Here is a 26542-nt window from a genome sequence, read left to right on the forward strand (position 1 = left end):
CTGACTGTTTTCGATAATTCGACATTGACAAAATGGCAAATGGCATGAATCTAGAGGTGTCTGTTTAAGACGGTACCAATTCGTACACTGTAAATAGTGGGGTTCATCGCAGGTATACCCCAGCTACCAGTACTGGCGCCATGAACAAGAGACTGGATGAGAGCAGAGGAATATCACAAACAGTAATAGCAGAATGAGAGACATTTCTAAAGCACTTGACCAACATTATCTCTTTTGAACCTCACTGTCCTGAGCCTATGTCTATGTACCTGAGAGGCATCAAGCCCTGTGCCTTGATGAGGCAGAAAGCCAGCCTCTAACTCAGAAGACCTGGTTTTGAGTCCCAACTCTGGCTGTGTGAGCCTAGACAGATCATTTCCCCTTGCCATGCCCCAGGTGATTTTCTACAACTAGAGGGTGTAGAGCAGGTACTAACTTGCATTAGAAGAGGGAGTTCTCTCACTAGGAATTCCTTAGACCCAGGAGAGCACAGGCCCAGTCCCCCATACCACTCATCTCCCCATAGGATGTGTGCACATCGTCATTCCATAATTGTGCTTTATACAGAGCTAGATGAAGAACTCATCAGCACAATGGACAGCTCTCCAGCACTTTCCCTACATTCTCCCATTTGAGCGGCAATACAACCCTCTGAGATTGGTACTACAATGATTAGACTCCCCATGTGAAAGATATGGAAGCTGAGACCCAGTGAGAGTCCCTGCATTGCCCAAGGTCACCACAGGCCAGATTTGGGCCTAGGTCTTCTTAGCCTCAAGTCCAACCTTCATTCTTTGGACTCTACCACCACAGAAGCTGGGTTTAGGGCAGTCCTGGCTTCTAGGGCGCCCTCTGACAGCTTTGCAGAATTCAGCAAGACCCCAGTTGGCCTTCTCCTACCTGAAATCAGTGTCTCTGAACTCTGAGAGTTCTTCCTCTGTCCTTCAGAGAGTAGAAGACACAAGCGATAGAGCTTCTGGCCCTGGAGGGGATCTCTCCTTAAGCCCACAAGCAGTCAAATATTCAATTCAAATATTCTTCTAATCAAAAGGCTTCTCAAGCACCTGAGCCTTGCTAAGCCCTGTACTCTCTATCTGCCCACAGCCAAGGATGAGTCTTCTCTGGGCAAGCTGCCCCTAGCAATGGCTTCCAGACACCAGATCTTGAAAGGGCCTTCTAATCCCTTTCCTTGTAAAGCCCCAACTTCCACTGCAACAGAACCTTCTCCACGACACTGCCACAGAATGGCACAAGCTGAGAAAACTGAGTTAAGCCTATGGTGGCAAGGCACTCCAAGAGGGCTCTATCCTTCCCTGGGATCCCAAGTGCCCGCTAAAGAAAAGGAAGAATCTTGTTGGCCCTGATGAGGCAAGCCTGGTGGTGTCAGCCTCACATAGAAGCTGGAACCACTAGATGGTTCATAAGGATCCCTGTGGGCTGCATTTGGATTCAAATGGAAAACATAATATTGTCTCTTCTTTATTGTCTCTATTTTGTTCAATATTTCCCAATGACATTTGAATCTGGCTCAGGCCACACGAGGGAGTGTTGTATTTTGACACCTCTGCTCTAAGATACTGACTGGACCTTGAATGGGGTTCTGGAAAAACACAGTGTAATAGAGTGGAAAGAGAAATGGGTTTGGAGGCAGAAGATCAGGGTGCAAATTCTGGCTATGGTATTTCCTAACTGTGGGACCTGGGACAAGTTGCTTTCCCTCTCTGATCCTCATTCGTCCTCTCTGTAGCAGGATATGATTCAATCCAAACAAACAAGCATTGCCTACTCTGGGCCTTATTATTAAAGCCACAAATGCCAACAGTCCTTGCCCCTGATGGCCTTGAAGGCCCCTTCTAGCTCCAGAACTATCTGCCCCAGGGAACACGAAGAATACAGCCACTCTGCTGGAGAGCTACTCCCTTCCTAAGTCCCAAAGATAGAAGTTATGGCCTTTGGAGTTGGAGGAAGTCTTCCCCCCACCTTATCCTTCCTGAGATGCCTAGCCTGCTTCCCTGGTGCTGGAGATGAGCCACCTGCCTAGTCTCCCCAGGTATCCAAAGTATGCCTCAGCCCTTGCTTTTGCTGCTCCAACTACCGGGAGCTGCTGCCAAAATGCCTGCCACTACCCCTCTCTCTCTAGACTTCCCCCTGGTTCTCCTCTCCATCCCTCTAGCATGCCAGGCCTTTTGAAGGCCATGAGGCAGGGAGGGCAAGGCCCACTCACTACTCCCCTAGCCTCCCCATCCATCACTGCCTGTCTGCCCCTTCCACCAGCACTACTGGCTCATCCTTGGGGAGCAAAAGGAAGTACATGGCATCACTTGCTGAATGGGGAATTATCAGAGAGACCCAGGGGAAGGGAGTAGTGGGTGGCACCAGAGAGAGAAGCTCCAAGGGGAAGGAGACAAAGACAGGGGAGTTACCAGGATTTCTCATCAGCCTCAGCAGCTGGGGAGCACCTCTCTTGGGGATGAGACAGATTAGCTTTAAAGCCCAAATATGTTGGATGCCTCCACCTGGGCTAATTCTTATTAAAACCGGGCAGGAGCCAGCCAGCAACTGCTGACAACTCAGGTCTTGGTAACTATGCCACTCCAGATCATGTGGGTTGTGTGTAGTTAAGGCTGCAAGAAGCTGGGTAGCTTTTCTCCTCCAGTGGGACGAAAAGCATGGAGTCATAAACCAAAAGCTGTAGTTTATGCATCTGAGCCCCCACTAAGTCCTGCCCAAGAATGCCAAATTGGAAGGGAGCTCTAGCAGAATGGGCCTCCATCAAGGGGTAACTCACCTCCATATACCTGCAAAGGCTTCCACAACAATTTGTCTTCTTTACATTGAGTCCAAATCTACAACTTGGACCTACTGCTACCAGACATGCCCTGCTGGGGTCAAGGAAAGTGAGACATGGTACGATATACTTCAAAAACCACTTGATTTGGAGTCAGAGGACCTTGGTTCAAATCCCAATGGGGCTACTTATCAGCCACGTAGGCCCTTTACATCTTGAAATGACCTCACTCTGCTTATATGTAAAACGATGGGGGGGTGGATTTGATGACCTCTAAGGACCCTTCCAGCTTTCAATCTATTAGCCTAAAATTCAAATTAGTTTTCCACATGGCAGACTTTCAAATATTCACAGAGCTTCTAATCATCCTACCCTCTTACCTCCTCCAGTCTCCCTTAGTCTTTACTTTAGATGAAGCTAACAGGAAAGCATGTGGATAATGGATAGCAAAGTCAAAAGAAGATAAGAAAAGAGTTAGGAGTGTGGGGAAGGAAGACATTGCCTGGGATGGGGCACTTGGGACTCCAGTCTGACTTGACCATGTTCCAGAGTGTGCCAAGCTAGGGAGTTGGCAGGGGCTAAGGGATGAAGAAAGAGCCCCAAAGAATAGGCACTGGAGCTTATTCTTGTTTAAAGCCTGAGCACCAACAGCTAGGTAAGTGAGTCAGTCACTTTTTCCCTCAACAAGTATCCTTCAGTTCCTACCCCAAGCCATCAATTCCCAGGAGAAAACACAGAGAGATACAATCTAAAGGTGGCAGCTAGGTGGCGCTGAAGTGTATAGAGCACTAGGCTTAGAGTCAGAAAGACGTGAGTTTAAATTTGGCCTCAGTTGTGTGATCCTGGGCAAGTCACTTACCCATGCTTGCCTCAGGTTCCTCATCTGTAAAATGATCTGGAGCAGGAAATGGCAACCACTTTGGTATCTTTGCCAAGAAAACCCCAAATGGGGCTACAAAGAGTTGGAAACAACTGAAAAACAACTGAACAACAAAATGACCAGAAGAAGGAAGCAAATGAATGGTCACCCAGTGCACTTCTGCCCCCTCACATTACAACTCAACATTCACCTTTGCTCCTCAATAGCTGGGGGCTTGAATGTCCTCCCTCCTACGCAGTGTTAATAGCTCACCTTTCAGCATAGGTCCCTTTTTACTAGTCCATACACGTGTCATACCAACTCAAGTGGTCATATCTAATCTAAGCAAATCTGGTTACTGAACACAGATAAAGTTCCAAAACTAGCATTTAGCACTCCCAGGGATGGGAGGGCGGAGAGAGAAGGCTTGTGGAGAGAAGCCATGTCAGAGTGGACCTGCAAAGTTCTAAACAGTGATATTGTGGCAGCAGCAAATGGAAGAAGGATCATAAGATCATAGAATAGCAAAGCCAGAAGGCTAAGAAATCTCTTAACTATCCATAGCTGTAAAAGGTCCTTTTTTCCATTCTTCCCTGATTTTATTATAAAGTGACCTCCCCTCTGATATTTAGGTTAAGTAGTGACTGGAGCTTGCTGTAGTATATGGTACAAGTTCATAGCCTAACCCTTATTTCCACCAAACTGCTTTCTGGTTTTCTCAACAGTTCTCAGAGAGTTCTTGGGTTAATATTATCAAACACTGGGCTGCTGGATTCACTTACTTCTTGGTTGTTCAATTAGTCTGTTTCACTGAGTCTAGTTTAAAAAAAGTTTAGCCAAGAGTTTTCAGACTTATTGTTTCATAATATAGTTGGAGATCTGGTAACACTATACCCCCTCATTTCCAGTTTTCACTCCCCCCCCCTCCCATAATTTCCTTTGAGAATCTGGACCTGTTGCTGCTCCAAATGATTTCTTTTATTTTTGCTTTTGCTTTTTTTTGCAGGGGGCACTTGGGGTTAAGTGACTTGCCCAAGGTCACATAGCTAGTAAGTGTTAAGTGTCTAAGGTCAGATTTGAACTCCTATCCTGACTCCAGGGCCGGTACTCTATTGACAGCGCCACCTAGCCGCCCCTCCAAATGATTTCTGTTATGATTTTTGTCTCGCTGTTAAAACTAGAAGGAACCACAGAAACCATCCAGTCCAACCCTTCATTTTACAGAGGAATAAAATGTGGCTCAGAAAAGGGAAGTGACCTGGACAAGCTCTTATCTCCAAATCTGACTGAATGACCTCCATGCTGGTGAGTCAAAGCAAATGATCATCCAGTTACTTTCTTTCCTTATAGACTAGGCTCTGCTGACCAACCAAAAAGGAAAGGAAGCAGAGGCTTTAACAATATTTGTGATTGAGGGGATGATTCAGAATATGGCTGTCATGTGATCACCAAAGTTTGACAACAGCCTCTCTAGAGTCATGACTCTTGGCCTCCTCCCACTCAGCCCTTTCTCTGAGATGCACGAGAACCTCAGAAGAATAAGTCCCATTTCTGTGTCTCCTCTGATAATGACAAAAATTCTGTGAGGTAGATGGGACAATCAGTAGCATTCCCATTTTGCAGATCAGTAAAAGTCCAATTTGGAGAAGTTAAGAAAGTTCACATTGCAAGTCAGTGACAGTTCTAGGGTTCGCACCCCAGGTCTCCCCATCATACCATGCTGCCTCTCTCAAAGCACAGATTTGGGGGACAGAGCTTGGAGTTTCTTATATGCAAAGTACATGCTCAATATCCCCAGTAAAATGTAAGCTTCTTGAGGGCATGCTCAATCTCCCCAGTAGAATGTAAGCTTCTTGTCTTTGTATTCTCATCACCTAGCCTAGTACCCTGCACATAGCAGGGCTTAATAAACGATTGTTGGATTGGATCAAAGGGAATGCTCTACCACTGAATTACATTCTCCAGAGGAGAGAAAGACTAGTCATTTCCAATCCAGAAAACAATTCTTCTTCCCTGCCTTCCTTCCTCCATCCCTTACATCCCTCCCTCCCTCCCTTCTTTTCTTTCTTCCTATTTTCTTCCAAGAGCAGGCTCTGTATCCCTTTGAATACCTTGTACTAGAACACCATGAGATCTGAAACACTGTGACCAGATAATGAGTGAGAAGTGCAGAAAGAAATCAAGGAAGGAGGGAGTAGGGTGGACCTACTCCATTCTCTCTCTAGGCGGTGGTGTTCAGGGTCACAGCACCTGAATAAGTCCTCTCTGTTCCCAAGCCTCTTTAACCATAATTACCCTGAGTCAGAATGTGTTCCAGAGATGAGCAAGGTCTGAAGAAAAAGGGAGATGGAAAGCTCAGCGCAAAGGAATTTCATTATATTACTTGAACTAGTACAGAATGTGCTGTGGCTACTTTTCTTAGGGCATCTGGGTAATTGCCCTGTGGGTTCTTATACAGGGAGCCTGCTGTGAGGGTCAGGGCTATTTTTGGGGCCCTCCTAACTACATATCTGAGGCAGCTTGGTGACTCAGTAGATAAAGAGATGGGCCTGGAATCAGAAAGGCCCAAGTTCAAATCCATCCTTAAACACTTACTAGCTGTGTGACCCTAGGCAAGTCACTTTACCTCAGTTGGCCTTAATCCACTGAAAAAGGAAATGGCAAACCACTCCAGCATCTTTGTCAAGAAAACAGCATATGGGGTCATGAAGAACTGAACAACAAACACTACGTGTTCCCCTATCTGGGTTCCTTTCACAGAGAGGGCTGGTGATCAGTGACCGCTTGCTTAGCATTAGACTTCCATGCCTCTTACTCACATCCATCATCTCCCCCCTCAAGCTAAAGGGGTGTGTGTGTGTGTGATTGTGTGCAAGTAAGTGTATGTGAGTGAGTGTGTGTGTGTGTTTGAAACCCAATAGTCTGGTGTGTGTGTGTATGTGAGTGTGTGTGTGTCTGTGTGAGTGTGTGTGTGACCAATAGTCTGGTGTGTGTGTGAGTGTGTGTGTGTGTGTGTTTGAGGGTGTGGCCTTTTGTGATGAAGAAATGACCTAAGATGTATCTCGACTTCGCTGGCCACAGCAACACTCACTGGGATTCCCCAGCTAGCCTTCTGCCCTATCACTGTGGTGCAGGCGGCTCACCTTGGTCTGGACACAAGTGAGTGTAGACCAGGTTTGAGTAAATTATTCTGTGGAGAAGGCAAATTGAGGCTATCTTTATCCCAGCCATGAAGAGAGTTTTGGTAAAGAAATTCTAGCTGCAGGAGCCTGAATGGGGCCTGAAGAAATCCAAAGACTGAGAAAGAGAGGAGCTGTCTAAAGAGACCAATGAGGACACACAGGGAACTCACTAAACAACTGATATTTTTCAAAGGCATAAACTCAGGGAGATAACCAATGGATACAAAAGTGACAAAGGCCTGTGGGAATAGCTTAATATTTCCCAAACAGAACCCAAGATCTTTCCCCTTATACTTTCTCTCTCTCCTGCCTTCCCTTTTCCTGTTGAGGGCGCTCCCATCCTTCCAGTCCCTCAGGCTCCCAACCTAGGAGTCAGTCACCCTCCATGTGCAGTCTGTTGCCAAAGCCTGCTGATTTTAGCTTTCTAACATCTCTCAAATACCCCCCTTTCCTCCACCAACACTGCCCTCACCCTGGTGCATCACTCTCATCACCTCACACCTAGATTATTGCAACAGCTGCTGGGAGCTGCCTGCCTCAGGCCTCCTACTCCAATCCATCCTCCATTCAGACACTAAAATGATTTTCCTAAAGCACAGGTCTGGCCGTGTCACTCTTCTACTCAATAAACTCCAGTGGCTCCCTATCACTTCCAGGAGCAAATACCAAATGCCCTTCATAACCTAGCCCCTCCTACCTTTCCAGTGTCGTTACATATTCTTTGATCCAGTGACATTGGCCTCCCGGCCATTCCATCTCCCAACTCTGGGCATTTTCTAGGTCTGTCCTCCATTGCTGGAATGCTCTCCCTCCTCATCTTTACCAACTATCTTCCTTAGCTTCCTTTAAGTTCAAACTGAAATCCCACCTTCTACAAGGAAGCCTTTCCCAAGCCAAGACAATTCCAGCATCTTTCCTCTGTTACTTATTACTCTTCGATCTATTTATAGCTTGTTTTGTATATATGTGTTTGTATATTGACTCCCCTATTAGACTGGAAGTTCCTTGAGGGCAGAGACTAAGTGTCTGGCACATAGTAGGCACTTAATAAATGTGATTGACTGAAAGCATGGTTCCGCTGTCCTCTGTCCTCACCAGACCACTTTTGCAGTTTGGGGTGTCATGTTTAGGAAAGACATTGCTTTATTCTGCTAGACCCTAGAGGACACAACAAGAAGTAATGGGTGGTGGTTGCAAAGCTGTCCCAAAATGAAATGGAATGCCTCTGAAGGGAGTGAGTTTCCCATCATTTCAGATTTTCATGCAGAGGCTGGATGCTTTTGTTAAGGATGTTAGGAAGGTCCATGCCATTGGGTCAAAAGACCAGTGAGATCCATTCTAGCTTTGAGGTGTTACGAACCTCCTGTAAGTGCGGCTTTGTATGAATGTCACAGGACTGGGAGATTCCTGGGAAGTTAACCCGTTCTGACCAAACTGGGAAGGTCACTGACCTAAAAGGTTAAACAGGCAGAAGATGCTACCTGAGGCCTTGTGTGCCTGGGACTGATCTCAATGAGAACAACTGCCAGGGCAGGAGATCCAAATGGGAGTTTTTACATATCTCAGATTCATGGGAACTGCAGTGACAATAAAGCTACAAAGGGCATGACATTATTGCCAACAAAACCATACCTGATAGGTTCTACAGGAAGAAAGAAGAGTCCTGGTTACAGTGAAACCATTGGCTATTCAAAGATAACAATGATTCCTGACCTACATGGGGCTTCTGGAGCCTTCAAAGTATGACATGTTATCACCCTTGCCTTAGCTTCTCATGGATGCACCAATCTGGGAAAAGCATTTTCTAGATTGTCCAGTTAAGTCAAGAACTCAAAGGGATTGGAGGAGGGCAAGGGAGGGGCACAGAAAACTCCAAATGGTAGAGTGAGAGGAAGCATGTTTGCCTAGTTCTCCTAGCACACCTCTTCCACAATAACTTAGAAAACAACAAGCTGAATTCTGACTTAAAAAGCCAAGAAATAGTCACAGTGAGTCATTTTTCTAGCCCAGGGCAGCTTAGAAAAACAAACAGAGAGAGGTCTGTCTATGCTAGGGCAGGGACTGTCTAGCTGTTGCAGCTACAGGAAACACTGAAGCACCCAGGAATCATAAGGGGGCTGAGAGTATACACAAGGGCAGGAAGCACTGGGGCATAAAGAGACCCCAGGGGATCCCTGAACTAGTGTGATGAGTTGGAATAGTTGCTATCTGGCAGCTCTGTCACCCATTACCCAGTTCTGGGTCACATTTCCAAGGTGGAGGGAAGTGTTCAGGAGGGAGCAGGGGTCCTACTTGTAAAAGGAGCAAAGAACAAGTTCCAGAAACTTAGCTGTATGGTTTTGAGTTCAAGAGCAGAGCAGAGACTCAATTCTAACCTTTAAGGCCACACATAAATCTGTAGTGGAATATCCAGGGCAGAAAACCAATGCCAAAGGGTACCAGCAACTCAGCTGCTCTGAACCTGTTGCAGAACCTCCCAGTGGGCTAACAGTGATTGAACCTTGAAGCAGTGTACTGAAACAACCACATACAAGGCAACAAAACCAAACCTGGGTCAGGAACTTGCAGAGCTCAGACCAGGAGGACAGTGAACAAATCTCTCCTCATATTACAACACTTTGGAAGCATCAAGAACTTTCAAGCTCCTAGACTGAGCTGTGAAAGCAGCAGAAGGACATAAGAAGACAGAAACACAGACCAAACGTCTCCCACACTTGAGCAGAGCCCAACACTAACATGAAGCAAAAAGCCAAGAAATGGACTACAAGAATGAAGAGAAGAACCTGACCATAAAAATCTATTATGGTGACAAGGAAGCTCAAGACACAAACATGAAAGGGAATTACCTGAAAACATCTCCAAGTTAAGGCCTCAAAGTAAAACACAGATGGGACATAAGTTCAACAAGAATTTCTAGACAAAGGGTCAGCTAGGTGGTGCAGTGGATAGAATACTGGTGCTGGAGTCAGGGGGACCTGAGTTCAAATTCAGTCTCAGACACTTGACACTTACTAGCTGTGTGACTCTGGGCAAGTCCTTTAACCCCAATTACCTCACAATGAAAAAAAACAAACAAAATTCCTAAACAAGTTAAAGCAAGTGCTGAAGAAAGAGATTTTTAAAAAAGAAAAAAAAAGATTTAAAAAATCAAGTAAGAGCAGCAGAGGGAAAAAATAGGAAAATAAATTAGAACAATGAAAGAAAATTATGAAAGGAGAACTAATAGCTTGGTAATAGAGGTACAAAACCTCATTAAAGAAAACAGCTTCTTAAAAATTAGAATTGTTCGAATGGAAGCTAATTACTCCATGAGATATCAAGAAATAGAAAAACAAAGTAAGAAAACTGAAAAAAGAAGGAAATGTGAAATATTTCACAGGGAAAACAACTGACCTGGAAAAGAGATGAAGGAAAGAATTTCATAATCATTGTACTACCTGAAAACCATGAACAATAAAAAGAGCCTAGACATCAAATTTCAAAATATTATAAAGGAAAACTGCCCAAATATCTTAGAACTGGGAAGGTAAAGCAAAAACTGAAAGAATACACAGTTCATCAGCTGAAAAAAACCCCAAAATAAAAATTCCTAGGAATATTATAGCCAAGATGCAGAGTCCCCTGGTCAAGGAGAAAATACTGCAACCAACCAGAAAGAAATATTCAAGTACCATGGAGCCACAGTTGGACTCACACAAGATTTAGCAGCTGCCACTACAAAAAAAATACAAAGCCTAGAATATGATACAAAATATTTAAGATTACAACCAACTCAGCAAAACTGAGTAGAATACTACAAGGGAAAAAGGATATTTAATCAAATAGAGGACTTCCAAGCATTCCTGATGAAAAAACTAGAGATAAATACATAATCTGACATTTAAACACAGGACTAAAGAGAAACATAAAAAGGTAAACATGAGTGAGAAATCATAAGGGATTAAGCAAGATTAAACTGTTTACACTCTTACATGGGGAGATAATACTTATAACTGCTTAGAACTTTATCATCACTATGGGTCTTAGAAGAAGTCTAATTAGAAAGAGAGCCTAAGTGTGGGTGATTCTATTGTGTTTGGATGATCTCAAAAGAAGGTAAGGAAGAGAAATGCATTGGGAGGAAGAATGGGAAAAAATTATCTCACATAAATGGGACATGCAACAAAGACTTTTTATACAATGAGGACAGAGAGAAAGCAGGCAACACTTGAGCCTCACTCTAATCTGAACTAATTCAAAGAGGGAAGAATATACATATATACAAATGGATGCAGAAGTTCATCTTACCCCACAGGGAAATGGGGAAAGGGGTTAAGAGGAAGGGGGAGAGGTTATAAAAACAACAGCAGATTAAGAGAGGCAGTGATCAGAAGCAAAACAGTCTCTTGAGGAGGAGACAGGGTAAAAAAGAGAAGGATAAGAGAATAGAATAGAAAGAACACGGTGAACTCACCCATAATATAGAAAAGGAGAGTAGACTAGATTAGAAATCAGAATTCAACAATATGTTCTTTTTAAGAAACACACTTGAAACAGATACATAATAAGGAGCTGGAGCAGAATTTATGTTTCAACAGAAGTAAAAAAAAGGCAGAGATGGTAATCATGATCTCAGACAAAGCGAAAGCAAAAATAGACCTAATTAAAAGAGATAATCTTTTTTAATGACTACATTTGCTGGAAGATATCCTAGATCATGAATTCATATGAATAATATATGTGTGTACACACACACACATGTACCAAATGGCATAGCTTTTAAATGCTTTTTTTTTGTTGTTTTTCTTTTTTGCTTCTAAATTCTTAAAGGACAAATTAAATGAGTTACATGAAGAAATAGAGAGCAAAACTATAATAATGAGGGACCGCAATTTACTCCTCTCAGACCTAAATAAATGTAACCATACAATAAACGAAGAAGAAGTTTGGGAGATGAATAAAATTTTAGATAATAAAAAGTTAGATATGATAGACCTCTGGAGAATGGTGAATGGGAATAGAAAGTGGATACCTGTTTCTCAGTTGTGCATAGCACCTTTACAAAAACTGATCATGTATTAAGGCAGAAAACAAGTGCAGAAAAGTAGAAATATTAAATGCATCTTTTCCCAAGCATAAAACAAAAATTATACTTAACAAAGGGCCTTGGAAACATAGATTAAAAATTCACTGGAAACTAAATAAGTCCTGAAGAATAGGTGGGGCAATGAACAAATAGTAGAAACAATCAATAATTTCATTAAAAATCATGACAACAATGAGAAAACATACAAAATTTGTGGGATGTAGTCAAACCAGTACTTAGGTCTAAATGCTTACATTAAAAGAGAAAAAGAGCAGATCAATTTAGTTGGGCATGACACTGAAAAGAGAAATAACAAATTAAAAACCCCAATTAAACACTGAAATAGAAATCCTAAAAACCAAAGAAGACATTAACAAAACTGAAGGTAAGAAAAACATTAAGTCAATAAATAAATAAAAGTAGATGCTGTTTAAAAGAACCAACAAAATAGATAAATCATTGGTTAAGTTAATTTTCAAAAAGGGGAAAAACAAATTATCAGCATCAAAATGAAAAAGGTGAATTCATAATCAATGAAGATGAAATAAAATCAAGTATCAGGAATTACTGTGCCCCAACTATACGCCAATAAAACTGACAATCGAAATTAAATGGATGAATATTTTAAAAAATACAAATTACCTAGATTAAGAGAACAGGAAATAGAAATTTAAATAATCCTTAGAAAAAGAAATTGTACAAGTAATAAATGAACTCCCCAAGGGAAAACAGCAACAATAACAACAACAAAAAAACAGGACCAGATAAATATATGAACAAATTCTACCAAATATTTAGAGAACAGCTCATTTCAATACTACATAAACTTGAAAAAAATAGGTAAAGAAAAAATCCTACCAAATTCTTTCTATGACACGAATGTGGTTCTTTATACCTAAACCAGGGAGAATCAAAACAGAGAAAGAAAATTATAGACCAATTCCCCTAATGAGTATTGATGCATAAATTTTAAATAAAATATTAGCAAGGAAATTACAGCAATATATCACAAAGATCATATACTTTTTTTTGCTTTTTTGGAGGGGGGAAGGCAGGACAATTGGGGTTAAGTGACTTGCCCAAGGTCATACAGCTGGCTAGTAAGTGTTAAGGGTCTGAGGCCGGATTTGAACTCAGATCCTCCTGACTCCAGGGCCAGTGCTCTACTCACTGTGCCACCTACCTGCCCCAAGATCATATACTTTTTACCAGATTGGATTTATATCAGGAATGCAAGGCTCGTTTAATATTAGGAAAACTATTAGCATAACTGACAATATTATGAAATAACAACAAAAATTGTATGGTTATTTCAATAAATGCAAAATCTTTTGACAAAATACTACACTTATTCCTGCTTAACACACTAAAAAGCATATGGATAAATGGAGCTTTCTTTAAAATAAGTAGTAGCCCCTATCAGATTGGCTAATATGACAAAAAGGGAAAACGATAAATGTTAGAGAAGAAGTGGGAAAATTGGAACACTAATGCATTGTTGATGGAGTTGTGAACTGATCCAACCACTCTGGAAAGCAGTTTGGAACTATGCCCAAAGGGCTATAAAACTGTGCATATACCCTTTGATCCAGCAATACCACTACTAGGTCTGTATCCCAAAGAAATCATTAAAAAAGGGAAAAGGATCCACATGTACAAAAATATTTATAGCAGCTCTTTTTGTGGTAGCAAAGAATTGGAAATTGAGGAGATATCAATTGGGGAATGACTGAACAAGTTGTGGTATATGAGTGTAATGGAATACTATTATTCTATAAGAAATGATCAGCAGGTAGATTTCAGAAAAACCCGAAAAGACTTGCATGAACTGATGCTGAGTGAAGTTTGCACATCGTATACAGTAACAGCAACATTGAACAATGACCAACTTTGATAGACTTAACTCTTCTCAGCAATGCAATGATCTAAGACAATTTCAAGGAACTCATGATGGAAAATGTTGTCCACATGCAGAGAAAGAACTATGGAGTCCGAATGAAGATCAAAGCAAACTATTTTCTCTCTCTTTTTCTTTTCTTTCTCGTGGTTTTCCCCTTTTGTTCTGATTCTTCTTTCTCAACATGACTAATGTGGAAATATGTTTAATATGATTGTACATGAATAGCCTATATGCGATTGCGGGAGGGGAGGGAGGGAGAAAAAAATCTAGAACTCAAAATCTTGTAAAAGTGAATGTTGAAAACTATTTTGCATGTAATTAAAAATAAAATACTATTAAGTGGAAAATGTTTAAAATAAAATAAATAGTAGCAAACATTACTTGTACTGGGATAAGCTAGAAGTCATTCCAGTGAGATCAGGAGTGAAGTAAGGATGTCCATTATCACCATTCTTATTCAATATTATACTAGAAATACTTACTACCTTTAGCAATAAGACAAGGAAAACAAATCGAAAAAATAGGCATAGGCAATGAGGAAATTAAACTGTCACTTTTTGCAGATGATATGATGGTATACTTAGAGAACCCTTAGAAAATCAACTCAAAGTCTCATTGAACCTATTTACAACTTAAGTAAAGTTGCAGAATACAAAAATAAGCCCACACAAATCTCAGCATTTCTGCATATTACCAACAAAACCCCAAAGGAAGAAATAGAAAAATTCCATTTAAAAGAACTACAGATAATATAAAACACTTAGGAGTCTACTTGCAGCACACATAGGAAATTATACGAACACAATGACCAAACACTCTTCACACAAATACATTTCTAAATGATTGTAGAAATATTAATTGTTCATGGGTAGATCAAACTAATATAATAAAATGGTCATTCTACATAAATTAATTTACTTAGTGCTATACCAATCAAATTACGAAAGACTTACTTTATAGAACAAGAAAAATCATAACAATGTTCATCTAGAGGAACATAAGATCAAAAATGTCAAGGGAGTTTATGAAAAAAATGAGAACAGGGAACTAGCAGTACCATATCTGAAACCATCATCAAAAACAACTTGGTACTGCATTAGAACAGTGGAATAGATTAAGTACACAATGTATACAGAAGCAAATGAGCACAGTAACTTGTTTGATAAACACAAAGAACGCAGCTATTGGGGCAAGAAATCACTATTCAACAAAAGCCGTTAAGAAAACGAAAAAGCACTTTGGCAGAAATGAGGCCCAGACCAACATCCCACGATATATGCCAAGATAAGCTCCAAATGAGTTCATGATTTAGACATAAAGGGCGATATCATCAGCAAATCAGGAAAGAATGAAAGAAATTACTTGTCAGATTTATGGATATGGAATAGTTCATCACCAAATAAGAGGTAGAAAGGTACACAGGAGGTAAAATGAATGATTTTGATTACATAAAATTAAAAAGTTTTTGCACAAACAAAACTAACAGGTAAAAAGAGAAGAAAGGCAGAAAACTTGGGGAAATATCCTTACATCAAGCTTTTCTGATAAAGGTCTCATTTCTAAAATATATAGGAAACTGAGTCAAATGTACAAAACTAAGGGCCATTCCCCAACTGATAAATGGTCAAAGGATATGAATAGGCAGATTTCACAGGAAGAAATCCAACCTATCAATAGCCATAAAATGCTTTAAATCACTAATAATTAGAGAAATGCAAATTAAAACAACTTTGAGTTACCATCTCACACAGCCTAAGATGACAAAAAAAGAAAATGAGAAATGCCAGAGAGGCTAAGGGAAATTAGGTATACTAACACATTGTTAGTGGAGCTGTGAATTAGTACAACCATTCTGGAAAGTAATTTTCAACTATGTCCAAAGAGCTATTAAGCTGCATATGCCCTTTGACCCAGCAATACTACTACTAGGCCTAGTCCACAAAGATATCAAAGAAAGAGGAAAAAGACCTAGATGTACAAAAACATTTATAGCAGCTCTTTCTATAGCAATAAAGAATTAGGAACTAAGGGAATGCCCACAAATTGGGGAATGACTGAACAAGTTATGATATATGCACGTGATGGAATACTATTGTGCTGTAAGAGATGATGAAGGAAGTCTAGGAAGACTTGGCTGAACTGAGGCAGAGTGAAATGAACAGAACCAGAAGCACAATTTGTACAGTAACAACAATATTGTAAATAATTGTAGATTATCAGCTTTGAAAGACTTAGTAACTCTGCTTAACACAATAACTAAACAAAATTTCAAAGCACTCATGATGAAACATGTTGTCCACCCCCAGAAAGAGAGGTGATGGGCTCAGAGGGCAAACTGAGGCATTTTGGAAATTGCCAATGACAGAATTTGTTTTTCATGACTACACATACGTGATAATGGGTTTTGTGTTTCTTGCTTTCTCAATGGGTGGGAGGCAGAGAGGCAGAGAGGGAGAATTTGGAAATGAAAAGAAAACTGAATTGAATTTTAAAAAATAAAGACGTCATCAGGAAGATGGATTACCACATAGACAAAGAGCATCCTTTAGCTCTGCTCACAGGAAGACCCTTGCTACATTTCAATAGCGCTCTCTTTGGGGGCTGTGTATTCTCAGGCTCTGTATAGGTACCTGAGACCCCTTAGTGAAGTGAGATACAGTAAAGGTTCAGTAACCACAGTTGTAGGTCACATACAGCTGTTAAATTGAACTACTAAAGGTCTCAAGACAATTCTCTGGGGTCCCTAGTTGAGAACCAGTCTGCCAGAGGCACTTAGCCGTGGGTATTCCAGCCACCTGACTTTCAAGGCTGATCCTGAGATGACTCTCTACCTACTCACTCTGTCTTTCACATGAAAGCCACCTCCTGGTCTTGGTGTGTGTGAAGTTATCTTGAACATTGACCCCTGGTATGAGGACATGTCTCTGACCAAGAATACATGCATGTAGCACGCAGCGGAGCCTAAATCCTGAGCAAATGAACTGCCATGCACTAGATTTGGAACCCAAGTGTGCACCATTGGGCAAGGCAAGGATCCTCTCTGGATCTATTTCCTCTTCTGTCAAATGATGGCATTGGACTAGACAATTCGGTCCATGGTCTCTTTCAGATCTGAGCCTAGGATCAAAGCAATCAATTCCTAGGGCCTACAAAGGGAACACTCTCATGTTTCCTAGTCCCTCCCTGATGCTTGAGCATATCCTATCATCATCCTGTAGACGAACCTCATGATCACCATTCCAAAATGATGTACACAACCAACAGTAAGGCCAGTCCAAGAGTCCACCCTTCTGGACGGTCAGAAGGCCCCCTGAAGACAATCATGGCCTGGGGGGGGGGAACACGGGCTACATCTGATTACAAGAGGGAAGCCAACTGCAGGCACCAGGGCCAAATCCAACAATGACATGACACTAATGAAGTCTCCAGAGTTTGTCGCCTCGAGATGGGATTAAATATAGCAACAAATGTAGTGCGAAGAGAGTGAGAGGCTCCTTGGGGCGCCTGCCAGGGATAAACCTTGCTAATGGCAGTCACCGAGGAGGGCCGGCCACCATCGGCTTGCTGTGCTCCCTGGTCAGGGGCTGCCTCCCAGAACTCATGCTTCTTCCTGATGGGCGGGAGGTTCCCTAAACTTCATTTTACAAGTAGGGAGACTGAGGTACAAATTCCTTTCTATTTATTCTATTACTTGTCTGTATATGCACAATGGAGCCCTTCAATGAGATACAAACTCTTGGGGATTTTGTCTTTGTCCCATCAGCTTCCAGAACCTATAAGGTACTTAAGAAAGGCTTGCTGAGCAAATGAAAGAAAAGTCCTAAACTGCATAGTGAGTTGTAGTTTATGGAGTTACAGAATCCAATTCTCCTCTGATGCAGGCCAAACTATGTCACCTTCCCCAATTCCCGTGGCCCTGGCAGAAGACATTCCTTTAGGTCACAGGTTGAAAAAGCACATGCTTTCTGTCTCCAGTCATTACCTTGAGCACCTCTGTCCATGTTCTATTCACAGACAGGTAGACTAGAGGTCCTTCCATTCTCAACCAGAGAGAAACTGGTCAGCTGGGTAGTGGTGTGGCCTGCTCTCGTTGGATTCAAAGGCAGGGTTGAGGGAGAGGGGAGTATGGGGGTGCCAGGGCTGGCAAAAAATCACTCAATGCCAGGTATACTTGGATAAAATCCTACATATCCATACACACACATGCACAGAGACAGACCCAGGTAGAAATATATTTTCTATGGATGTGTATAGCATAGCCTAGGGGCTCAATGGCTGGGCTGGGCGCTGGGGAGACCTGAGTGAAGCCAGTAAACGTCTCTGGGCCCTCAGGCAAGTAGATACTGTAAGTTTAAAGAGCACCTGCCAATGTAAGTGGACAATGTTTCCACATTGGTCAGTCTTTCCATACATTATCACATTTGAGCCCCCCAACTGTGGAGGAAGTGTGAGTGAGAGAGGTCAAGCAACTTGCTCTGGGCTCCCCAGCAAGTCTGGGTCAGAGGTAGGATTTGAACCAGAGCCTCCTGAATCCACATCAGGCATCCTCACTATGCCATAGTGCATGATCTTTAAACCAGCAGCCAGGAGACATGTCCTAGTTCTGGTCCTACACTTAATCTTACATGACCTTGAGCAAGTCATTTCACCTGGACCTAAGTTTCTCCCTCTGTAAAATAGGAATAATAACAGCACCTACCTCAGAGGGCTGTCAGGAGACTCCAGTGAGATGGTAAAGTCCTCTGTAGACTACAAAGTGTTATTTAGTGTCAGCCATATCTCAGCCTCATAGAATGCACACTTGAAAGGACTTCAGGGAACATTGAGTCAAATGGTCCCATTTTATAGATGAGAGCCCCGAGGTGGAACTCAAAGCCTCATCCTCTGAGTTCACTCACCTGGAAGGTCTCAGCCAGCTTTCAATCTGGGCTAGTTAGAGGCCTTCTTTCACCTGGGTGCCCCAGTCTCTGGCTCCCAAGAGATCCCTCAGACTATCATGCTGCTCTGGCTCCCAAAGGGAGCTCTCGGACAGCAAGTAAGGAGCAACCACACACAACTGCTTCCTCCTGGAACATCTGGAAGGACAGAGCATAGGAAAGACTCACTGTCCCTAGTAAATTTCCCAGCCCCGCCCCACCTTTGAAACTAACGGGCTTCTCCAACTGGACCATATGTTTCCAGTGAGAAAGACTTCAGCCAAAGCACACTCCCTTCCCAGGCACCATGAGGCCAGGCCAGCCCCCAGTTCAGAAAGTGGTGGAGCAGAGAGCAGAACCCCAAGGGGAAAGTAGACGAAGGAGCTCTGGGCTGGGAGGCAGGAGCCCTGCTACCCAGGAACTGCCCGAGTGGCCCTAGTCAAGTCACTCCATCTCCAGATACAGGAGAATAGTCGCTTTTCAGCTCTGACATTGTGTGATGTTGTTTGACCCCGTAGAGCTACCATCCAATGCTTTTCTACTGGCTGAGCTTTGCCTAGCCCACACTCTGGCCAAGACACCTTCCCTCCATTGCTCTCATAGCCAACCTAGCCCAGCCTTGGCAGAGAAGTGGACTTGGAGTCTGACACATGGCTTTATGACCCTGGGCAAGTCATTTCTCCCCTTTCAGCTTTGGTTTCCTCATTCAGAAATTCAAGATTGTAAGAGCACCTCCCTCAAATGAGATGATAAAGATAAATTCCTTTGCCAACCTAAAAGTATGCTAGAAATGGCAGCCATTCAGAATGTGGTTTACCAACTTCAGAGCTAAGACCCCAAAGAGCTGGCCAGACCCTTACACATCTGAGCAGGTAGTTACTTTGGTTCTATTTGCTTTTCCTTTTGGGCCCCGGGCCCCCAGCCCCCAGGGGAGGCATCCTGGGGTCCAGGGCCGAGCTGGCTGACTCCCTTCTCTGGGCCTCATTTTCTTCTTCCAGCAAATGGCCCCTGAGAGCTCTTCCACCTCTAACACTAGAAGCTTCATGATGTGCCGAGCTCAGAGCAGGGCCTTGGCTGAAGCTGGAAGAGATAAATTTCTCAGCTTTGTACCTCAGTTTCTCCATCCATAAAAGATCAATAATCCACTCTTCTTACTTGGACAAGATGTTCCTGTTGTAAATGGTTGGATGAAAAACCATCCAGGCCCAAATCAGCAGCATCAGAGTCACTCCCTGTGTGGCAGCAGGCATTACTGCTGGGGAGATAAGGCTGCCAGCCCTCACCCTCATCAGGAAATGAGAGTGCTCCCACCTTCATATTAGCTAGACCGGGGAATAGATGGGGGTGGGGCAGGTAAATCAGGCTTTTGACTGTCGACAGATTTGCCCTAAAATCCAGTGACTCCTGGAATTCTCAGCTAATGAATGGTCTGCCTCGGTTTCCCTGTGGAGAAGGAGGGTAATAAGGAATAAGCAATCAAGATTTCCTGCAGGCGCAGCCCTGGGCTGTGTGATAGAGGAAAGACAGTCTGGGAGAAAAGCAAGGTCCCCGCCCTGGGGGAAGCTGCCTGTCTGGGTCTGGCTGGGGAAAAACACTTCTCCCAGGGAGCAAAAGAGGCTTAAGTGGCTGATGCCCTTGGAATATGAAAATTGTGCTGTTCAAATGGGGAGAGCTCTCCTGCAGCCGTCACAGCCAAGATTGTGGCTCACTTGGCCTGGCCCTGGCAGGGCCCCAGACAGAATCTGGTCAGAGTCACTTTATTAACTCTCCCCATTTCCTCCCACACTGGGTTAATGAAAAGTGGATGAATTGAATATTCTAGCTCCTTAATTGCTGTTAATTTCCTCACACACACTCATTTCCCCCAGGGAGGGTTCACCCAGATGGTGCCTGAAACAGTAACTTGGTGTTAAAGGGACAAGGCCACCACCGAGTACCCAGTTCAGACCGAGACATGGCCTAAGGGAGAAACGGGGCTTCTCCAGAGCCTCCCTTTGGGAAATTGATGGGGGGCCTGGAGGAGGGGAAAGGGGGATTTCCATCAAGTCTGCTTGTTTCTTGTATGAGCTCAGTACGCAAAATTCAGACTGAGACAATGACAAGAAAAACCAGGAGCTGAGAGCCCAGGAAGGCTCCCCAAGAGTCAGCAAGGGAGAGCTAGAAGCAGTGGGCGTGTATGGTGGGAGCCTCCCATGGCAGTCACATGTCCACGTCCCCACTTGGCATGCAGCACATCTGCATCATGGCTCTTATCCCTAGGAAAGGCTGCACTCTAGACCTGTATGTGTGCTGGGCTGTGCATGTGCATGTTCGTGTATGTGTGTGCTTGTGGAAAAGCATGTTCATGGCATTCCACATGCAGTGGATATATGCATGTGTGTGTGTGTGCTCTCAGTGTGGGAATGTGTGTTTATGGGTGCACACTGCTGCTGTATACAGACAAGAGCCTTGGTCTAGCCTCAACTTTTTATAAATCAGATCCCATTTTCAATGCCCAGAGAGAGCTCACTCCTTAGAGGAATCCTAAGGTGAAGGGGGCCCTTGGTAAAAACAAACAATCCCCAAAGGTCTGGGCAGATCTCCACTCGGTCATCTGGATTTCCACTGATCAGGTGGCCTTAAATGGGGTTTACCCCTCCTTAAGCACACATGCATGAGGACATGCACACACATATACACAGGAATTCACAAATACAGAACATACATGTTCACCACGCACAATACAGGACACAGACACAGGATACGCACATCACACTCACAGGACACACAAAGACACAGGATACCCTCATACATAGGACACACACAGGACACTCATACACAGTCACACACACAGAGGCCAGTCATACATATAGAACACACACACTCAAACGCAGGAGACATAGACACAGGATATGTTCATACACATAGGACATGTACAAACACAGTCATGGGATGCACAAATACAGACACAGGTCATACACACAGACACTGGACACACAAACCAACACAGGACACACACAAACACAGACATGGAACACACTCACGGGACACACACACACCCAATAATGCCTTCTGGCTTGCCTAGGACTCTACTAGAAAGGAGAATACAAATAGGCCAATCTAACATTTCTCTCGCCTCCCCCTCCCCATCCTGAAATCCAAGCCTAGTCTCACTAATTAATGACACTAACAAACAGAATGACTTGACGACATGGGCACCCTCTCATTGAATTAGCTACACAGGAGTCTGTGCCAGGGCCCTGGGTTTCAGTGGGAAAGACAGTCGTTGCTTGCAAGCTTATCCCCAACTCTCAATTATCTGTGGTAATAGAGGGGAGTAGTGATGCAGATAATCCCCAAAGCATGTCTCTTGGGCCATGGAAGGCACTCTTTGGTTGGTAGGGTTTTCTTGTTGTTTTTTGCCCCTGGAAGGTTTGCCTTTCTAATTCACTTTTGCTTAGACTAATGAGTTTGCCTTCCCTGACTGAGCACAGCTCAAGTGGGGGCTGGAAGGTTGGTGGGGGTAGCCAGTCTGGGATTAAACATTTGCCACCAATAAGTCCCCCATGGTTAACTGAGAGCTGCCTCTAAATAAGGGTTGTCGATTTCTCCTTTTATTCATCTGAGAAAGGAGAAGGAAAAAGATAGGAGGAAATTTGTTACAATGAGTGGCTATCCACCACCCCCACCCCACTTAGTTGCATGAAGCAATAATAATATTAACTCCAATATACATGGATCTATTCCCCACAACAGCCCTTGGTAGGTGGGCCAAGTATTGTTATGCACGTTTACAGATAAGGAAACTGAGGCTCAGAGAGGGGCCCCTCCCCAACCTGCTGGAGCACCTGGATTCAAAGCTACTGCTCCGTGCCTTGGGGTTGGCTTCTTCCGGGGCCTGCTCCTGCTCCCTCTCCCTCCCCCTCCCTTCAGCAGCATCCACAACAGAGGCCATCCTCTGTTTGGGGGAAAGCAGCATTGATGACATGTCAGCCAAGAGATTGTTTGTGGACAAATGGGAGTCTTGTGAGGCACAGATGGCCAGATTGAGCAGAGTCAGAGTTTGGGGATTTGATTAGCTGTCGTTTGCTTGCTGACCCCTGGGGGATTGGGGGACAAGGGGGAGATAGTTTAGCTTTCCATTCAAGGGGCTACTGATTTGCAAAGACACAGATCGTAGATTATATTTAATAAAGACATAAGAGCAAATAGCCCATGAGCAAAAGACTCCTTCTCCTTTCTGTAAAGGCCTGGCCCCAGAGCCCCACAGCTCTCCCAACCCACCAGAATAATCAGAAGGCAGTAGAACCTTGCCAGGAAGGGAGAGAAGGGGAGGGGGAGGGGAAGGGGGAGGAGGAGGAGACAGAATTTCTTCCAGACCGTCAACAGGTTAAGTATTAGGATCAACAGCCCTGGCGCTTGTTAATAGCACTGCGGATGCTGTATTCACTTAGAAAAAGAATTTATTACCCTCTAAACAAAAAAAGCATCATTGCCAGCCTGCTGTCGGGAAGGAACGGGGAAAGGATGCTTGCCGACCATTTTTTTTTAATAGTTTTCAATTTACTTCTTAATTATGGTTCTAACACCCACTTTGCAAATGGCAAGATTTACTGTACTTCCCCAGGGCCCATAGATTCTGGGCCACTTAAAGGAGCATTTACTTCTCACTCTGTATCCCCATTGGACTTCAAACCAGGGGGCTTGGCTGGCTTCCTTCAGACCCAGCAGCTCAGTAGTTCTCTCTATTTCTGGGGATGCTCTGCACAATCATGTGTGAGTGTGTGTGTGGGGAGGCACGATGTAGATGCAGAGCCTTATCCCAAGGGAGCTTACAATCAAATGGGGGAAACAAGGCAGACACATACGAAATAGACAAGCCAGGTGTTAGCAACAGCATGTGTCCATACATAAATGCAGAGGAGGGAGACTTGGCTGAGGTTGGGGGAAGGTAAGGGAGCAATAAAGGACATAATTTTTTCTTGGTCAGTGGGAAAGTGCAAAGAGACCCCATAAGAAAAAACAGGGGCAACTGCTATTATTCTTCACCTAATTTTCCTCAGTCCTACAATTTTAATGACTTCCTAGCTGGTCAAATCTCAGGGCACAAAGATACTCAACAGCATATTCTCAAGAATAGAAGCTGAGCAGAGACAGACAAATGTGGCTCAATTAATATCAACCCCTGGAGGGTCACATCATTGCTAAAAAAAACCAATTCACACATTTGTACTCACACTTTCTGCCACCAGGTAGGGGACCATGGTCCATTGCCTAGAAATTGAAAATTCTAGAAAGGAGGGACATGGACAGATCTCATTCATAGCTCAGACCACCAGAGAAGAGAGAAGAAAATATGACCCCCCTCCCTGTCATCCCTCTCTCTGTCTCTGTCTCTCTGTCTCTCTCTCTCTCTCTCTGTCTCTCTCTGTCTCTCTCTCTCACACACACACACACACACACACACACACACACTACAGCCTAATCACAATGCTACAGTAACTAGGGTGAGGAGCTAAGCTGGCTACCTCCAGTGGATCCAGCTCCACCTCAGACCAGGAGTTGACTGGACAACTCCAATTAGAAAACCCAGCACCACCTAAACCCACTGGTTTACTCATTTCCTGGGTGTTCTTCCAGTAATGGCTAGCTCCCCACCCCCAGGTAGAGGTGCTGTGCCCAAAAATGGACTCTAGAAGGCAGTGTTTTTGAACACTGCCTTCCCTGTGGAGCTGGAAACGAGACCATTTGGGCTCTACCTACCCAAGCGCAAGGGGCAGAGGTGTTGGCATTGTGGCTAGTCTCACAAATAAGAGCCTTTATGGAGGTGCATCTTCGTGCCCCTAAGAAATTTGTCTACATGGCCCTCTTGTGAGGCTGGCCCATATCACTAGTCCCATAAAATTAAACAAGCACCTGGCTCTAGTTTGATCAAAAGCAGGATTTGAACTCTGGGCTCGGAACCAGCCCAGGTTCCAAGAGCCCTGGCCACCTGCACAGAAGCCTGGGCCATGCAGAAGATGCTAATGACTGGGCCTTTACCTTGCTCCTCATCTGGCCTGATGTGGACACTCTGCTGATAAGCTTGTGGGAGCTCCCTTCTTGCTCTCCCTCACTGCCAGAGGATTCCTGTCCCGGGCCCTCAGCTGGAGCCAGCCTGTCCCAGTCCAGAGAGGAAGCAGACTCCCTGGGCTTCCCAGCCACTGAGTCCCCAGGTGGCAGCAGCTCAGTCATGGTCCCAAGGTCTCACTTAGGGGTGCCACAGGCCAGGAGCTCCCAAGACTTTGGCCTATTTTCTCCCTCCCACTAGCTTCATGTAATCCTTCTAAAAGACAACAGTAGAGCATCCCGCTCAGGCAGCCTTGGCCCTGGCTGGCTGTTTGGCTTTCCTGCAGCCTCACTGCTCCACTAGAGAGAGGGGCTTGGCAGGAAGCGGCCCTTGCAGGGCAGTGGGGCTATGAAGCCCAGCCTCCTGTCCGCCCTACACCGCGAATCACCGGCCCATTTGGCTCCTCAAACCCCTGCGCCCTCGCTCTCAGCAGGACTGTTCGCTTGAGCTTTCCTCTTTTCGGCCCTTCTCTCGGCAATTATTTTGCAAACTCCAGCTTCCCTCATTTCGACTCAGGAAGCAAGAAGTGCTCCGTTTACGTCTGCCTAACCTCCCCTGCGCCCGCCCCGCAGCCGCCGCCGCTCAGCTGCATTCGCATCCACAGGTATGGGGGATGGCCAAGAGCGACGGGCTCCGAGCGGGGGACCAAGGGTGTCTGGGTGTGTAAGGGGAAGAGCGCCGCGGGTGCCTTAGCAACATTATCTCATGGCTTTCAGGTCGGGAAAGGAAGAGTAGGGGGGAATAAAGAGATAGACAGAGACAGGAGGAGATAGAGATAGACATGCAGATGAGACCAGACAGAATCAGAGAGGAAGAGAGGAGAGACACAGAGGGATGGAGAGATAGGAAGGGAGGTGGAGGTGGAGGAGGAGGGAAGGAGAGGGAGGGAAGGAGGGGGAGAGAGAGAGAGAGAGAGAGAGAGAGAGAGAGAGAGAGAGAGAGAGAGACAGAGAGACAGAGAGACAGAGAGACAGAGAGAGACAGAGAGAGACAGAGAGAGACAGAGAGAGAGAAGGAAGGGGTAAAAAGACATAGAGACAGAGACAGAAAGAGACCGGGGTGGGGGAAGAGAAAGATGTCACACAGACTTCGGCTCAAGTCCAGCAAGAATTGACCTGCAGCCAGAGCGCCATCTTTCTCCTCCCCCCCCCCTTTGGCTCTGAGCCATTACCTGCCCCTCTTGAGGCTAACTGCCAAAATATTGACCATGACACTGCGGAGAGGGAGTGCAAGAGGGCGGGGTCCCAACCAAGCAGCCCCCAAAACAGGATGGCTTTTTAGATACCAAGCTGTCGACCGTCCGCGGCCCCCATACCATCCTGCGGCCTGGGCCCCTGGCGTGTTTCAACCCCATCCCCGTGCCTGAGCGCTTACCTACCTGCCCCGAGATCCTGCAGCCCGCGGAGTGCCAGCTTGGTCAAGATGCCAGCGGGCGCCCCGAACCCGTCCCATCCTTTTCCCCCAACCCGGCCGGCTGGCGATCAGAGAGAAGCCGGGGAACTCGGCCCAGCCCGGCCCGGCGGCGAGCAGCAGACGAGCGCCCAAGGCTCCTGCAGTGCGTGTGTTTGTGTGTGTGTGTGTTTGTGTGTGTGTGTGTGTGTGTGTGTGTGTCCGTGTTAGAGGAGAGAGACGTCGAGAGGGGAGAGGGGGATTAAAAAGAGAGAGAGAGACAGAGAGACAGAGACAGAGAGCGCTGGGGAGCTGAATAGAGCCCACCGCCTGCCTCCTGCCTACCTCCCGCCTG

The 26542-nt window shown here is 44.7% G+C and overlaps 1 protein-coding gene across 1 annotated transcript in view; it reads right to left on the bottom strand.

Moving 5' to 3' along the window:
* The window catches only part of DGKK (diacylglycerol kinase kappa), a 123471-nt gene extending 98548 nt beyond the window's left edge, over window positions 1–24923 (bottom strand). The window contains exon 1 of the mRNA XM_069062469.1: window positions 24732–24923. Coding sequence (XP_068918570.1) covers window positions 24732–24923 — 192 coding nt within the window. The remainder of the gene's footprint in view (window positions 1–24731) is intronic.
* Between the last annotated feature and the right edge of the window lie 1619 nt (window positions 24924–26542).

This window comes from Petaurus breviceps, unplaced genomic scaffold (assembly GCF_028583685.1).
Source record: "Petaurus breviceps papuanus isolate PSGF00001 unplaced genomic scaffold, PetGlider_PUasm1.0 90451, whole genome shotgun sequence".
Lineage (NCBI taxonomy): Eukaryota > Metazoa > Chordata > Mammalia > Diprotodontia > Petauridae > Petaurus > Petaurus breviceps.